Source organism: Argopecten irradians, chromosome 8 (assembly GCF_041381155.1).
Source record: "Argopecten irradians isolate NY chromosome 8, Ai_NY, whole genome shotgun sequence".
Taxonomy (NCBI): Eukaryota; Metazoa; Mollusca; class Bivalvia; order Pectinida; family Pectinidae; genus Argopecten; species Argopecten irradians.
In genome coordinates this window covers 43,569,763-43,588,289 of record NC_091141.1, presented here as the reverse complement: position 1 = coordinate 43,588,289, position 18,527 = coordinate 43,569,763, and the positions used below count along the sequence as shown (strand labels likewise).

At 37.7% G+C, this 18,527-nt stretch overlaps 1 protein-coding gene across 1 annotated transcript in view; it reads left to right on the top strand.

The window, feature by feature from the left end:
- Positions 1–18,527, top strand: part of LOC138329923 (endoplasmic reticulum-Golgi intermediate compartment protein 2-like) — a 96,659-nt gene that overhangs the window by 40,457 nt on the left and 37,675 nt on the right. The window contains 4 exon segments of the mRNA XM_069277207.1: positions 8,400–8,508; positions 9,683–9,729; positions 10,691–10,910; positions 16,017–16,112. Of these exon segments, the coding sequence (XP_069133308.1) occupies positions 8,400–8,508; positions 9,683–9,729; positions 10,691–10,910; positions 16,017–16,112 (472 nt within the window).

The following is an 18,527-nucleotide window of genomic DNA, read 5'->3' as shown; positions in this document are numbered from 1 at the left end:
GTGTCTATTGTTGTGTACATCCTCGTTGCTATCCTGGTGATGTCTGAGGTAGCTTACTTAACTTTCTATTATTTCAGTGTCTATTGTTGTGTACATGTATCCTCGTTGCTATCCTAGTGATGTCTGAGGTAGCTTACTTAACTTTCTATTATTTCAGTGTCTATTGTTGTGTACATCCTCGTTGCTATCCTGGTGATGTCTGAGGTAGCTTACTTAACTTTCTATTATTTCAGTGTCTATTGTTGTGTACATGTATCCTCGTTGCTATCCTAGTGATGTCTGAGGTAGCTTACTTAACTTTCTATTATTTCAGTGTCTATTGTTGTGTACATCCTCGTTGCTATCCTAGTGATGTCTGAGGTAGCTTACTTAACTTTCTATTATTTCAGTGTCTATTGTTGTGTACATCCTCATTGCTATCCTAGTGATGTCTGAGGTAGCTTACTTAACTTTCTATTATTTCAGTGTCTATTGTTGTGTACATCATCATTGCTATCCTAGTGATGTCTGAGGTAGCTTACTTAACTTTCTATTATTTCAGTGTCTATTGTTGTGTACATCCTCGTTGCTATCCTAGTGATGTCTGAGGTAGCTTACTTAACTTTCTATTATTTCAGTGTCTATTGTTGTGTACATCCTCGTTGCTATCCTAGTGATGTCTGAGGTAGCTTACTTAGCTTTCTATTATTTCAGTGTCTATTGTTGTGTACATGTATCCTCATTGCTATCCTAGTGATGTCTGAGGTAGCTTACTTAACTTTCTATTATTTCAGTGTCTATTGTTGTGTACATCCTCGTTGCTATCCTAGTGATGTCTGAGGTAGCTTACTTAACTTTCTATTATTTCAGTGTCTATTGTTGTGTACATCATCATTGCTATCCTAGTGATGTCTGAGGTAGCTTACTTAACTTTCTATTATTTCAGTGTCTATTGTTGTGTACATCATCATTGCTATCCTAGTGATGTCTGAGGTAGCTTACTTAACTTTCTATTATTTCAGTGTCTATTGTTGTGTACATCCTCGTTGCTATCCTAGTGATGTCTGAGGTAGCTTACTTAACTTTCTATTATTTCAGTGTCTATTGTTGTGTACATCATCGTTTGCTATCCTAGTGATGTCTGAGGTAGCTTACTTAACTTTCTATTATTTCAGTGTCTATTGTTGTGTACATCATCATTGCTATCCTAGTGATGTCTGAGGTAGCTTACTTAACTTTCTATTATTTCAGTGTCTATTGTTGTGTACATCCTCGTTGCTATCCTAGTGATGTCTGAGGTAGCTTACTTAACTTTCTATTATTTCAGTGTCTATTGTTGTGTACATCCTCATTGCTATCCTGGTGATGTCTGAGGTAGCTTACTTAGCTTTCTATTATTTCAGTGTCTATTGTTGTGTACATCCTCATTGCTATCCTGGTGATGTCTGAGGTAGCTTACTTAACTTTCTATTATTTCAGTGTCTATTGTTGTGTACATGTATCCTCGTTGCTATCCTAGTGATGTCTGAGGTAGCTTACTTAACTTTCTATTATTTCAGTGTCTATTGTTGTGTACATCCTCGTTGCTATCCTAGTGATGTCTGAGGTAGCTTACTTAACTTTCTATTATTTCAGTGTCTATTGTTGTGTACATCCTCGTTGCTATCCTGGTGATGTCTGAGGTAGCTTACTTAACTTTCTATTATTTCAGTGTCTATTGTTGTGTACATGTATCCTCGTTGCTATCCTAGTGATGTCTGAGGTAGCTTACTTAACTTTCTATTATTTCAGTGTCTATTGTTGTGTACATCCTCGTTGCTATCCTGGTGATGTCTGAGGTAGCTTACTTAACTTTCTATTATTTCAGTGTCTATTGTTGTGTACATGTATCCTCGTTGCTATCCTAGTGATGTCTGAGGTAGCTTACTTAACTTTCTATTATTTCAGTGTCTATTGTTGTGTACATCCTCATTGCTATCCTAGTGATGTCTGAGGTAGCTTACTTAACTTTCTATTATTTCAGTGTCTATTGTTGTGTACATATCTCGTTGCTATCCTAGTGATGTCTGAGGTAGCTTACTTAACTTTCTATTATTTCAGTGTCTATTGTTGTGTACATCCTCATTGCTATCCTAGTGATGTCTGAGGTAGCTTACTTAACTTTCTATTATTTCAGTGTCTATTGTTGTGTACATCATCATTGCTATCCTAGTGATGTCTGAGGTAGCTTACTTAACTTTCTATTATTTCAGTGTCTATTGTTGTGTACATGTATCCTCGTTGCTATCCTAGTGATGTCTGAGGTAGCTTACTTAACTTTCTATTATTTCAGTGTCTATTGTTGTGTACATCCTCATTGCTATCCTAGTGATGTCTGAGGTAGCTTACTTAACTTTCTATTATTTCAGTGTCTATTGTTGTACATGTACATCCTCATTGCTATCCTAGTGATGTCTGAGGTAGCTTACTTAACTTTCTATTATTTCAGTGTCTATTGTTGTGTACATCCTCGTTGCTATCCTAGTGATGTCTGAGGTAGCTTACTTAACTTTCTATTATTTCAGTGTCTATTGTTGTGTACATCCTCATTGCTATCCTAGTGATGTCTGAGGTAGCTTACTTAACTTTCTATTATTTCAGTGTCTATTGTTGTGTACATCATCATTGCTATCCTAGTGATGTCTGAGGTAACTTACTTAACTTTCTATTATTTCAGTGTCTATTGTTGTGTACATCCTCGTTGCTATCCTAGTGATGTCTGAGGTAGCTTACTTAACTTTCTATTATTTCAGTGTCTATTGTTGTGTACATCCTCATTGCTATCCTAGTGATGTCTGAGGTAGCTTACTTAACTTTCTATTATTTCAGTGTCTATTGTTGTGTACATCCTCGTTGCTATCCTGGTGATGTCTGAGGTAACTTACTTAACTTTCTATTATTTCAGTGTCTATTGTTGTGTACATCCTCATTGCTATCCTAGTGATGTCTGAGGTAACTTACTTAACTTTCTATTATTTCAGTGTCTCTATGTTGTGTACATCATCATTGCTATCCTAGTGATGTCTGAGGTAACTTACTTAACTTTCTATTATTTCAGTGTCTATTGTTGTGTACATCATCATTGCTATCCTAGTGATGTCTGAGGTAACTTACTTAACTTTCTATTATTTCAGTGTCTATTGTTGTGTACATCCTCATTGCTATCCTGGTGATGTCTGAGGTAACTTACTTAACTTTCTATTATTTCAGTGTCTATTGTTGTGTACATCCTCGTTGCTATCCTAGTGATGTCTGAGGTAGCTTACTTAACTTTCTATTATTTCAGTGTCTATTGTTGTGTACATCCTCATTGCTATCCTAGTGATGTCTGAGGTAGCTTACTTAACTTTCTATTATTTCAGTGTCTATTGTTGTGTACATCATCATTGCTATCCTAGTGATGTCTGAGGTAGCTTACTTAACTTTCTATTATTTCAGTGTCTATTGTTGTGTACATGTATCCTCGTTGCTATCCTAGTGATGTCTGAGGTAGCTTACTTAACTTTCTATTATTTCAGTGTCTATTGTTGTGTACATCCTCGTTGCTATCCTAGTGATGTCTGAGGTAGCTTACTTAACTTTCTATTATTTCAGTGTCTATTGTTGTGTACATCCTCATTGCTATCCTAGTGATGTCTGAGGTAGCTTACTTAACTTTCTATTATTTCAGTGTCTATTGTTGTGTACATGTATCCTCGTTGCTATCCTAGTGATGTCTGAGGTAGCTTACTTAACTTTCTATTATTTCAGTGTCTATTGTTGTGTACATCATCATTGCTATCCTAGTGATGACTGAGGTAGCTTACTTAACTTTCTATTATTTCAGTGTCTATTGTTGTGTACATCCTCAATGCTATCCTAGTGATGTCTGAGGTAGCTTACTTAACTTTCTATTATTTCAGTGTCTATTGTTGTGTACATCATCATTGCTATCCTAGTGATGTCTGAGGTAGCTTACTTAGCTTTCTATTATTTCAGTGTCTATTGTTGTGTACATGTATCCTCATTGCTATCCTAGTGATGTCTGAGGTAGCTTACTTAACTTTCTATTATTTCAGTGTCTATTGTTGTGTACATGTATCCTCGTTGCTATCCTAGTGATGTCTGAGGTAGCTTACTTAACTTTCTATTATTTCAGTGTCTATTGTTGTGTACATCATCATTGCTATCCTAGTGATGTCTGAGGTAGCTTACTTAATTTTCTATTATTTCAGTGTCTATTGTTGTGTACATCTCATCATTGCTATCCTGGTGATGTCTGAGGTAGCTTACTTAACTTTCTATTATTTCAGTGTCTATTGTTGTGTACATCCTCGTTGCTATCCTAGTGATGTCTGAGGTAGCTTACTTAACTTTCTATTATTTCAGTGTCTATTGTTGTGTACATCCTCGTTGCTATCCTAGTGATGTCTGAGGTAGCTTACTTAACTTTCTATTATTTCAGTGTCTATTGTTGTGTACATCCTCGTTGCTATCCTAGTGATGTCTGAGGTAGCTTACTTAACTTTCTATTATTTCAGTGTCTATTGTTGTGTACATCCTCGTTGCTATCCTAGTGATGTCTGAGGTAGCTTACTTAACTTTCTATTATTTCAGTGTCTATTGTTGTGTACATCATCATTGCTATCCTAGTGATGTCTGAGGTAGCTTACTTAACTTTCTATTATTTCAGTGTCTATTGTTGTGTACATCCTCATTGCTATCCTAGTGATGTCTGAGGTAGCTTACTTAACTTTCTATTATTTCAGTGTCTATTGTTGTGTACATCCTCATTGCTATCCTGGTGATGTCTGATTCAGTGTCTATTGTTGTGTACATCCTCGTTGCTATCCTAGTGATGTCTGAGGTAGCTTACTTAACTTTCTATTATTTCAGTGTCTATTGTTGTGTACATCCTCGTTGCTATCCTAGTGATGTCTGAGGTAGCTTACTTAACTTTCTATTATTTCAGTGTCTATTGTTGTGTACATGTATCCTCGTTGCTATCCTGGTGATGTCTGAGGTAGCTTACTTAACTTTCTATTATTTCAGTGTCTATTGTTGTGTACATCCTCATTGCTATCCTGGTGATGTCTGATTCAGTGTCTAGTGTTGTGTACATCCTCGTTGCTATCCTAGTGATGTCTGAGGTAGCTTACTTAACTTTCTATTATTTCAGTGTCTATTGTTGTGTACATCCTCATTGCTATCCTAGTGATGTCTGAGGTAGCTTACTTAACTTTCTATTATTTCAGTGTCTATTGTTGTGTACATCATCATTGCTATCCTAGTGATGTCTGAGGTAGCTTACTTAACTTTCTATTATTTCAGTGTCTATTGTTGTGTACATGTATCCTCGTTGCTATCCTGGTGATGTCTGAGGTAACTTACTTAACTTTCTATTATTTCAGTGTCTATTGTTGTGTACATCATCATTGCTATCCTAGTGATGTCTGAGGTAGCTTACTTAACTTTCTATTATTTCAGTGTCTATTGTTGTGTACATCCTCGTTGCTATCCTAGTGATGTCTGAGGTAGCTTACTTAGCTTTCTATTATTTCAGTGTCTATTGTTGTGTACATGTATCCTCGTTGCTATCCTGGTGATGTCTGAGGTAGCTTACTTAACTTTCTATTATTTCAGTGTCTATTGTTGTGTACATCCTCGTTGCTATCCTAGTGATGTCTGAGGTAGCTTACTTAGCTTTCTATTATTTCAGTGTCTATTGTTGTGTACATCATCAATGCTATCCTAGTGATGTCTGAGGTAGCTTACTTAACTTTCTATTATTTCAGTGTCTATTGTTGTGTACATCCTCATTGCTATCCTAGTGATGTCTGAGGTAGCTTACTTAACTTTCTATTATTTCAGTGTCTATTGTTGTGTACATCCTCGTTGCTATCCTAGTGATGTCTGAGGTAGCTTACTTAACTTTCTATTATTTCAGTGTCTATTGTTGTGTACATCCTCATTGCTATCCTAGTGATGTCTGAGGTAACTTACTTAACTTTCTATTATTTCAGTGTCTATTGTTGTGTACATCATCATTGCTATCCTAGTGATGTCTGAGGTAGCTTACTTAACTTTCTATTATTTCAGTGTCTATTGTTGTGTACATGTATCCTCGTTGCTATCCTAGTGATGTCTGAGGTAGCTTACTTAACTTTCTATTATTTCAGTGTCTATTGTTGTGTACATCCTCGTTGCTATCCTGGTGATGTCTGAGGTAGCTTACTTAACTTTCTATTATTTCAGTGTCTATTGTTGTGTACATCATCATTGCTATCCTAGTGATGACTGAGGTAGCTTACTTAACTTTCTATTATTTCAGTGTCTATTGTTGTGTACATCCTCATTGCTATCCTAGTGATGTCTGAGGTACTTACTTAACTTTCTATTATTTCAGTGTCTATTGTTGTGTACATCCTCATTGCTATCCTAGTGATGTCTGAGGTAGCTTACTTAACTTTCTATTATTTCAGTGTCTATTGTTGTGTACATGTATCCTCGTTGCTATCCTGGTGATGTCTGAGGTAGCTTACTTAACTTTCTATTATTTCAGTGTCTATTGTTGTGTACATCCTCGTTGCTATCCTGGTGATGTCTGAGGTAACTTACTTAACTTTCTATTATTTCAGTGTCTATTGTTGTGTACATCATCATTGCTATCCTAGTGATGTCTGAGGTAACTTACTTAACTTTCTATTATTTCAGTGTCTATTGTTGTGTACATCCTCATTGCTATCCTGGTGATGTCTGAGGTAGCTTACTTAACTTTCTATTATTTCAGTGTCTATTGTTGTGTACATCCTCATTGCTATCCTAGTGATGTCTGAGGTAGCTTACTTAACTTTCTATTATTTCAGTGTCTATTGTTGTGTACATCATCATTGCTATCCTAGTGATGTCTGAGGTAGCTTACTTAACTTTCTATTATTTCAGTGTCTATTGTTGTGTACATCCTCATTGCTATCCTGGTGATGTCTGAGGTAGCTTACTTAACTTTCTATTATTTCAGTGTCTATTGTTGTGTACATCATCATTGCTATCCTAGTGATGTCTGAGGTAGCTTACTTAACTTTCTATTATTTCAGTGTCTATTGTTGTGTACATGTATCCTCGTTGCTATCCTGGTGATGTCTGAGGTAACTTACTTAACTTTCTATTATTTCAGTGTCTATTGTTGTGTACATCATCATTGCTATCCTAGTGATGTCTGAGGTAGCTTACTTAACTTTCTATTATTTCAGTGTCTATTGTTGTGTACATGTATCCTCGTTGCTATCCTGGTGATGTCTGAGGTAACTTACTTAACTTTCTATTATTTCAGTGTCTATTGTTGTGTACATCATCATTGCTATCCTAGTGATGTCTGAGGTAGCTTACTTAGCTTTCTATTATTTCAGTGTCTATTGTTGTGTACATCCTCATTGCTATCCTGGTGATGTCTGAGGTAACTTACTTAACTTTCTATTATTTCAGTGTCTATTGTTGTGTACATCCTCAATGCTATCCTAGTGATGTCTGAGGTAGCTTACTTAACTTTCTATTATTTCAGTGTCTATTGTTGTGTACATCCTCGTTGCTATCCTGGTGATGTCTGAGGTAACTTACTTAACTTTCTATTATTTCAGTGTCTATTGTTGTGTACATCCTCGTTGCTATCCTGGTGATGTCTGAGGTAACTAACTTACTTAACTTTCTATTATTTCAGTGTCTATTGTTGTGTACATCCTCGTTGCTATCCTGGTGATGTCTGAGGTAACTTACTTAACTTTCTATTATTTCAGTGTCTATTGTTGTGTACATCATCATTGCTATCCTAGTGATGTCTGAGGTAACTTACTTAACTTTCTATTATTTCAGTGTCTATTGTTGTGTACATCATCATTGCTATCCTAGTGATGACTGAGGTAGCTTACTTAACTTTCTATTATTTCAGTGTCTATTGTTGTGTTCATCATCATTGCTATCCTGGTGATGTCTGAGGTAACTTACTTAACTTTCTATTATTTCAGTGTCTATTGTTGTGTTCATCCTCATTGCTATCCTGGTGATGTCTGAGGTAACTTACTTAACTTTCTATTATTTCAGTGTCTATTGTTGTGTTCATCATCATTGCTATCCTGGTGATGTCTGAGGTAACTTACTTAACTTTCTATTATTTCAGTGTCTATTGTTGTGTACATGTATCCTCGTTGCTATCCTGGTGATGTCTGAGGTAGCTTACTTAACTTTCTATTATTTCAGTGTCTATTGTTGTGTTCATCCTCATTGCTATCCTGGTGATGTCTGAGGTAGCTTACTTAACTTTCTATTATTTCAGTGTCTATTGTTGTGTACATCCTCATTGCTATCCTAGTGATGTCTGAGGTAGCTTACTTAACTTTCTATTATTTCAGTGTCTATTGTTGTGTTCATCATCATTGCTATCCTGGTGATGTCTGAGGTAGCTTACTATGCTTCTACACAGCTCAAATTTGAGTACGAAGTTGATACAGATGCTGACAGGTATGTATATCCTGCAATTCATTCACCCTGAAAACACATTTAAACCCTTTTAAATTGAGGACTAGAAAAGTCCATTATGAAATTTTAGGGGTGAATATTAAACTGTCTAGTTTCATTAGCCTGGCTATGCAGTAATTAATTTGAATTGATTGATTCTAATGAATTGAATGGGTAATCCATGGTAAAAAATCAAGGAGAGAAATCGATTTTCATTGCACTTCTATTCAGCCTTGCTATCTCACTAGCCTTTTAGTGAAAATTTTACATGTAAGTGATTTCATTTATTTTTAATTTAGTGAATGAATCAACATGTGAAAATATCTGTTCGAGATATATAGAGATCTTTTACATGGAAATCTGTATTGTTTCATTTTATGGCTCTGACCCCTTGGGGGCAGGAGGGGCGGGGCCCAATAGGGGAAATAGAGGTAAATCCTATAAATCGCTACTTGTCCTAGAGTTTTGCATGGATTGTAACCAAATTTTACCACAAACATCCATGGGGGAAGGGGAATAGAGTTTGCATAAATTTTGGCTCTGACACCCGGGGCAGGAGGGGCAGGGCCCAAAATGGGAAATAGCGGTAAATCCTATAAAACGCTACTAGTCATATAGTTCTGCTTGGATTTTAACCAAATTTGGCCCAGAAACATCCTTGGGGTTAACAGAATTCATATTAATTTGGGCTTTGACCCCCTGGAGCAGAAAGAGTGGGGCCCAATAGGGGAATTAGACGTAAGTATTCAAATCCTTCAGAAAAGAAACAATGAATCTGTATTCAGAACTTTACTAGGCATTACAAACCAGGTGAGCGATACAGGCCCTCTGGGCCTCGTGTTTCCAGTAAACTGAAGATCAAAATTGATAAAGAAAATCTGTATTGTTTCATTTTTTTCCAGTAAAATGATGATCAACATTGATAAAGAAAATCTGTATTGTTTCATTTTTTTCCAGTAAAATGATGATCAACATTGATAAAGAAAATCTGTATTGTTTCATTTTTTTCCAGTAAAATGATGATCAACATTGATAAAGAAAATCTGTATTGTTTCATTTTTTTCCAGTAAAATGATGATCAACATTGATAAAGAAAATCTGTATTGTTTCATTTTTTTCCAGTAAAATGATGATCAACATTGATAAAGAAAATCTGTATTGTTTCATTTTTTTTCAGTAAACTGAAGATCAACATTGATATGACCGTGGCCATGCCTTGCCAGTGTATGTACAATGTAATTTTGTGTTTATTTATTTAGTACAAGTTTAAAACACAAAAATATAAACAGTACTGCTTGTATCAGATCATGAATATTAATGGTAAAACATGATATCCATATGAGGTAGATTTCCAATCTACATCTCATTCAATAAGAATGATACCTCACTCTGATATCTGGAAACAAAAGTGACTTAAGTCAAAACTTAAGTTTTCCCCCATATGTAATTTATATGAAAACTTAAGACTTAAGTCAGTTTTGGACTTAAGTTTGTAACCGGGGTCTGGTATGCTGAAGTTAAGGCGGTTTCGCTATCAACCTCCAGTGAATGCATGAGTTACGAGATACTAAAAAGACGAGGGTTAATTATGACTTTGTGTTGCTTACTCCAACCTTCTGGTGATTGTGATGTCATAAAAAATCACAATAAAATATGATGTCACAAACACTGGACTAATTAAAGCTGACAATGCAAGTTAAAAAGTATTTGATTGAGATTTAAAAAGATAAACACACTGGTATTTCAAGAATTGTTTATGAGACAACCTCCTGTTGGGGTCAGCCATTTTTATTCTTCTCTCTACCTGTATCTGGTGCTCTCACCAAGCCTTATATAAACCGCGTGAATCAACACCCTTGCACTACATATACACCTAGTAGTTGTCCACTGTGTATCACCTACGTAAACAAAACACTTACCTATAAAGGTATTTATGGGGCTTGTTTTGGCAACAAAATATGTCAACTACTTCTAAGCTGTCATTTACGTGTTTGTCAAAAAAAAATGTCTCAGAAACAATTTTAGAAAAAAAACATTTCAATGTTATTTTTAAATTTCAAATGCATACTTTTTACTTGCATTGTCAGTTTAACAGTAAACCATACTTCAATAAAGATTCACAAAGATAGTTGTATTTCTCCTGTTTTGTGACAGATTTGTAATATGATAGTTGTTTCCCTTACAGTGATTGGAGCAGACGTTGTTGACATGACTGGTCAGGACACCAACATGTTTGGCAAACTGACATTAGACCATACCTATTTTGAACTTACACCACGACAACGACAATACCAAGATGTGGTCCAGGAAATCAATGCCTATCTAAGGGAGGAGTACCACGCAATTCAGGAGCTTCTCTGGATGTCTAGTATTTCAGCTGTCTACAAACAGGGTATGCCGCCAAGGTTAGTAATAATCCAGAGTACATAGGAATAAATCACAGCCTACAGGCAGTAGGATGGACAGTTAGGGGTAGAATACAAGACATGTTAAACGCTTCGATGTGAAACAGAGCTGCAGTGGACAAGTGTTTCAGATGTCCATATTACCACAAGCTTTCCATCTCTTGCTTGCGAGTTGAATTCTATGTGAAACAGTTACATATACATAGGTTGGTGTTTTTTCTCGGGTCACTCCAACTTTCCTCCACATCCTGGCACATCGTTAATGAGCTGTTGTCACTCCAACTTTCTTCCACATCCTGTCACATCGTTAATGAGCTGTTGTCACTCCAACTTTCTTCCACATCCTGGCACATCGTTAATGACCTGTTGTTATTCCAACTTTCCTCCACATCCTGGCACATGGTTAATGAGCTGTTGTCACTCCAACTTTCCTCCACATCCTGGCACATGGTTAATGAGCTGTTGTCACTCCTGACTTTCCTCCACATCCTGGCACATGGTTAATGAGCTGTTGTCACTCTGACTTTCTTCCACATCCTGGCACATTGTTAATGAGCTGTTGTCACTCCAACTTTCCTCCACATCCTGGCACATTGTTAATGAGCTGTTGTCACTCTGACTTTCCTCCACATCCTGGCACATGGTTAATGAGCTGTTGTCACTCTGACTTTCTTCCACATCCTGGCACATGGTTAATGAGCTGTTGTCACTCCAACTTTCCTCCACATCCTGGCACATGGTTAATGAGCTGTTGTCACTCCAACTTTCCTCCACATCCTGGCACATGGTTAATGAGCTGTTGTCACTCCAACTTTCCTCCACATCCTGGCACATGGTTAATGAGCTGTTGTCACTCCAACTTTCCTCCACATCCTGGCACATGGTTAATGAGCTGTTGTCACTCCAACTTTCCTCCACATCCTGGCACATGGTTAATGAGCTGTTGTCACTCCAACTTTCCTCCACATCCTGGCACATCGTTAATGAGCTGTTGTCACTCTGACTTTCCTCCACATCCTGGCACATGGTTAATGAGCTGTTGTCACTCCAACTTTCCTCCACATCCTGGCACATGGTTAATGAGCTGTTGTCACTCTGACTTTCCTCCACATCCTGGCACATGGTTAATGAGCTGTTGTCACTCCAACTTTCCTCCACATCCTGGCACATGGTTAATGAGCTGTTGTCACTCACTGACTTTCCTCCACATCCTGGCACATGGTTAATGAGCTGTTGTCACTCCAACTTTCCTCCACATCCTGGCACATGGTTAATGAGCTGTTGTCACTCTGACTTTCCTCCACATCCTGGCACATGGTTAATGAGCTGTTGTCACTCCAACTTTCCTCCACATCCTGGCACATGGTAATGAGCTTAACTGAGCTGTTGTCCACTCAACTTTCCTCCACATCCTGGCACATGGTTAATGAGCTGTTGTCACTCCAACTTTCCTCCACATCCTGGCACATGGTTAATGAGCTGTTGTCACTCTGACTTTCCTCCACATCCTGGCACATGGTTAATGAGCTGTTGTCACTCTGACTTTCCTCCACATCCTGGCACATGGTTAATGAGCTGTTGTCACTCTGACTTTCCTCCACATCCTGGCACATGTTAATGAGCTGTTGTCACTCCAACTTTCCTCCACATCCTGGCACATGGTTAATGAGCTGTTGTCACTCCTGACTTTCCTCCACATCCTGGCACATGGTTAATGAGCTGTTGTCACTCCAACTTTCCTCCACATCCTGGCACATGGTTAATGAGCTGTTGTCACTCCAACTTTCCTCCACATCCTGGCACATGGTTAATGAGCTGTTGTCACTCCAACTTTCCTCCACATCCTGGCACATGGTTAATGAGCTGTTGTCACTTCACTCCAACTTTCCTCCATCCTGGCACATGGTTAATGAGCTGTTGTCACTCCAACTTTCCTCCACATCCTGGCACATGGTTAATGAGCTGTTGTCACTCTGACATGGTTAATGAGCTGTTGTCACTCCAACTTTCCTCCACATCCTGGCACATGGTTAATGAGCTGTTGTCACTCTGACTTTCCTCCACATCCTGGCACATGGTTAATGAGCTGTTGTCACTCCAACTTTCCTCCACATCCTGGCACATGGTTAATGAGCTGTTGTCACTCCAACTTTCCTCCACATCCTGGCACATGGTTAATGAGCTGTTGTCACTCCAACTTTCCTCCACATCCTGGCACATGGTTAATGAGCTGTTGTCACTCCAACTTTCCTCCACATCCTGGCACATGGTTAATGAGCTGTTGTCACTCTGACTTTCCTCCACATCCTGGCACATGGTTAATGAGCTGTTGTCACTCCAACTTTCCTCCACATCCTGGCACATGGTTAATGAGCTGTTGTCACTCTGACTTTCCTCCACATCCTGGCACATGGTTAATGAGCTGTTGTCACTCCAACTTTCCTCCGCATCCTGGCACATGGTTCATGAGCTGTTGTCACTCCAACTTTCCTCCACATCCTGGCACATGGTTAATGAGCTGTTGTCACTCTGACTTTCCTCCACATCCTGGCACATGGTTAATGAGCTGTTGGTAGGATGGTAAACATACTAAATAACAACAAACCTCCCACTACTAGGTTAATCATGTTCATTTAGATTAGTTATCAATGGATATATAATGGATTATACAGTGGATCCATGATAATCTGGAAAACTCACAATCTGGATGGAAATGTCAGGGAACGGATTTCCGTAACATTATTTATACTCACTAGACCGAAAATTCAGATTCCTATTTCTGAAGTCTGTTTTGGAAACGAATTGTTGCTTTCGCAGACGAAAGAAAGATGGTTTACAGTACCACTACCTACAGTTTACAGTAGATCGGGACTTATATCAAATTAGTCTGCTGTAGTCCCAATACCTATTCCGTCTTTGCATATAACAGAATTAGTGCCCTAGCACGTAGGTATCGATTGTTCATCATTATTTTCTGAGTGCAATTCACGTCATTTTCTCCCAGAAGTATGACGTTACGCTCGCAACCACATGGCGTCACAATCAATACCTATCCGCAAGGAAAGATAACTCTGTTATATGCAAATACAGAATAGTGATGAAGGTTCTAGATACTTTTTGAATTAAATAACATGTTCATTTAGCCTTGCATGGTTTTTAGCTCACCTGGTCAGATGGACCAAGGTGACCTTATGCCATACCATGGCGTCCGGCATTCGGCGTCCGGTCGTCTGTCATCAATCAACTTCTTCTCCATAACCGCTGGTCGGAATTCAACAAAATTAAACTGGTAGCATCCTTATGGGTTACTAACTGAAAAATTGTACAAATGATGGGACTGAACCCCCAGGGGCCTGAGGGGTGGGGCCAAAAGGGGTCAATTTGGCTATTTCCATATAAACTACTTCTTCTCTGAAACTAAACATGGGATAACGCCCATAATGCAATGGTAGCATCCTTATAGGGTGGGGATTCAAAATTGTACAAATGATGGGACTGACCCCCTGGGGGCCTGAGGGGAGGGATCAATTTGGCTATTTCCATATAAACGACTTCTTCTCTGAAACTAAGCATGGCATAGCACTCATAATGCAATGGTAGCATCCTTATAGGGTGGGGATTCAAAATTGTACAAATGATGGGGCTGGCCCCCTGGGGCCTTAGCTGCGGGGCCATAAAGGTAAATTTGGCTACTATTTTTATCCCCCGCCCAACGAAGTTGGCGGGGGATATACAAATGGGTTCCGTCCGTCCGTCCGTCCTCCATCTGTCTGTCCGTACGAATGGTTTCCGGAGCATAACTCTAAAATGAGTAGAGATATTTCCACGAAACTTCATACACACATTGGTCTTATGGTATAGTAGTGCCTTTTGTTATTTTTAGGTTTTCATTTTTTGCATTTTTCCGTAACCATGGAAACATTGCTGAAAATATCATTTTTTTGTACCAGGTTCGTTTCCGGAGCATAACTCTAAAACCAGAAGAGATATTTCCACGAAACTTCATAGACACATTGGTCTTATGGTCTAGTAGTGCCTTTTGCTATTTTAAGATTTTCACTTTTTGTACTTTTTTCTGTAACCATGGAAACATTGCTGAAAATGGCAGATTTTTGTGTAAGAATCGTTTCCGGAGCATAACTCTAAAACCAGCAGAGATATTTCCACAAAACTTCATAGACACATTGTTCTTATGGTCTAGTAGTGCCTTTTGCTATTTTAAGGTTTTCACTTTTTGTACTTTTTTCTGTAACCATGGAAACATTGCTGAAAATGGCAGATTTTTGTGTAAGAATCGTTTCCGGAGCACAACTCTAAAACCAGCAGAGATATTTCCATGAAACTTCATAGACACATTGTTCTTATGGTCTAGTAGTGCCTTTTGCTATTTTTAGGTTTTCACTTTTTTGCTTTTTTCTGTAACCATAGAAACATTGCTGAAAATATCATATTTTTGTAGCAGGTTCATTTCCGGATCATAACTCTAAAACCAGCAGAGATATTTCCACGAAACTTCATAGACCCATTCTTTTTATGGTCTAGTAGTACCTTTTGCTATTTTTAGGTTTTCATTTTTTGCACTTTTTCTGTTACCATGGAAACATTGTTGAAAATATCATGGTAAATGGTAAATGTTACTTTGCAAAACTCCACCCATCTTTGTGTATATAGTCTAATAAAAATGTCAAGGCTGTATACCTGATTCAACAATTGCAGCCCCGCTCTACTTGAATTATACTCCATCTTTCTTTAGCTCAACTTCCTTTTTCCTGGTTTTTTTCATACACATAAGTCTCCACAATCAAACTTACTTCAGCTTTGATATCTCCATTGGCGGGGGATCTGAATGACTATGTATTTGTCATATAAATTACTTACTCTCCGAAACTATGTATTGGATAGGATATTCGTATGGTATTTATAGCATCATTATATGGTTGGGATTCAAAATTAAACAAATCGTAGGCTCAATTTGTCTTTGTGTTTTTTGAATCACTTATTACTAAATTACAGAATTACTCAAAGAAAAAACCCAGGTGAGTGATACAGGCCCGCTGGGCCTCTTGTTAAGATTCGAATTAGATATTCTGGTAATGTTTATTACAGAGATGACAATCCCATGGGACAGCCAGATGCCTGTCGAGTTCACGGATCCTTGGAGGTTAACAAAGTGGCAGGAAACTTTCACATCACCGCTGGAAAGTAAGAACCCTTTGTATCAATACAAGATTAAGGTCTTACTATCGTTAATACAAACTTTCTTTGACTACCTGGTAATTTATTCTCCATGAGTGTGGTGTTCTTGATTCATCTTAAATTAATTTTACAATAATTTAAAAAATATAAAAATGATATAACAACTTTTAAAAAAGGAAGAAACAATATCAAACGTTTTGTGTTTATCACTGTTTTATTTAATTTTTTTCTGGATGATTGAAATTAAATACAAGAAGAAATTTTTTTTATTAAATTTTATGTTTGATCAATCCATGCAATCATCATGTTTTTTGCATACCATCATTAGATGGTGAAATATTCAAATCGCCTTTCGTCTGTGGTCTGTGGTTCGTCCGTCTTGTTACAGCTATTTCTCAGAAAGCACTGAAGGGATCTTTCTCAAATTTCATATGTGAGTTCCACAAGGGACCTAGTTGTGTATATCACATTTTGGTAGTTGAAGCTGTTTGTTACCCCTATTTCTCAGAAAGAACTAAAGGGCTTTGTCTCAAATTACATCTCCGGGTTCCCCTAGGTCCGTACATGTGCATCTTGCATTTTGGAACCAATCGATGACCAAGATGGCCAACAGGCTGCCGTCTTGGATTTTGATTATTGAAGTTTGTTACCATTATTTCTCTGAAAGTACTGAAGCAATGTGTCTCAAATTTTTCTAAGTAGTGTATAGTCAAAGTTTGAAAAGCAGAGAAAAGATCCCTCTTTCCATTGTAAGATGTAGATCATACTTTGGTAGAGGCCAAGATCCCTCTGGGATCTCTTAGTTTTTTTCTGATCTGCTGCATGCTTTATCATGGGGATGGGCTTATATTTCTGGCTTTATTGCTAAATAAATGTATGCAGGGGAGCAGTATTGCTTTTGTGTGTCTGTAGAAAGTAGATGGTGGGATATTTTGGTGTATACTGCAGGTGTTCTGTGAGTGATTGGCATGCAGTTTTGAAAATCTATCACAAATAAATGATTTCTTTTATTTTCTTTAAGAACAAGTTTTCACATATCATTTATAATAGATTTTTTAACATTTTGATAACTACTGCGGTATATGATGAATAAATAGATTTACAGAAATAAGCATATAACTGGAAAATTGTGATCTAATGTTCTATTTATACACATGTATATATACACATATATTTGTATATATCTAATACAGTCCAACTTTGTTAGCTCAGAGTCATGTGGCCATGAAAATTATTCGAGGTATCCATAATTTTTGAATATATTAGCTTCAGCATGGTCTTCAAGTTATTATGAGTTTGAGAAAATAAGTATATCTGTATAATGTACAGTGTATTTGAAATATCTGGAATTGAATGTTTTAAAAGCTGCATGCACTGCTGTAATATGACAAATAAGTTTTGAGAGACTGTATATAACGCAACAAACCGACCTTATCTGCTCCTCCAGTAATGTTAAAGGGACACAACAAACTAACCTTATCTGCTCCTCCAGTAATGTTAAAGGGACACAACAAACTGACCTTATCTGCTCCTCCAGTAATGTTAAAGGGACACAACAAACCAACCTTATCTGCTCCTCCAGTAATGTTAAAGGGACACAACAAACTGACCTTATATGCTCCTCCAGTAATGTTAAAGGGACGCAACAAACCGACCTTATCTGCTCCTCTATTAATGTTAAAGGGACACAACAAACCAACCTTATCTGCTCCTCTAGTAATGTTAAAGGGACACAACAAACTGACCTTATCTGCTCCTCTAGTAATGTTAAAGGGACAAAACAAACCAACCTTATCTGCTCCTCTAGTAATGTTAAAGGGACACAACAAACCGACCTTATCTGCTCCTCCAGTAATGTTAAAGGGACACAACAAACCGACCTTATCTGCTCCTCCAGTAATGTTAAAGGGACACAACAAACCGACCTTATCTGCTCCTCCAGTAATGTTAAAGGCACACAACAAACCAACCTTATCTGCTCCTCCAGTAATGTTAAAGGGACACAACAAACTGACCTTATCTGCTCCTCCAGTAATGTTAAAGGGACACAACAAACTGACCTTATCTGCTCCTCCAGTAATGTTAAAGGGACACAACAAACTGACCTTATCTGCTCCTCCAGTAATGTTAAAGGGACACAACAAACCGACCTTATCTGCTCCTCCAGTAATGTTAAAGGGACACAACAAACCGACCTTATCTGCTCCTCCAGTAATGTTAAAGGGACACAACAAACTGACCTTATCTGCTCCTCCAGTAATGTTAAAGGGACACAACAAACCGACCTTATCTGCTCCTCCAGTAATGTTAAAGGCACACAACAAACCAACCTTATCTGCTCCTCCAGTAATGTTAAAGGGACACAACAAACTGACCTTATCTGCTCCTCCAGTAATGTTAAAGGCACACAACAAACTGACC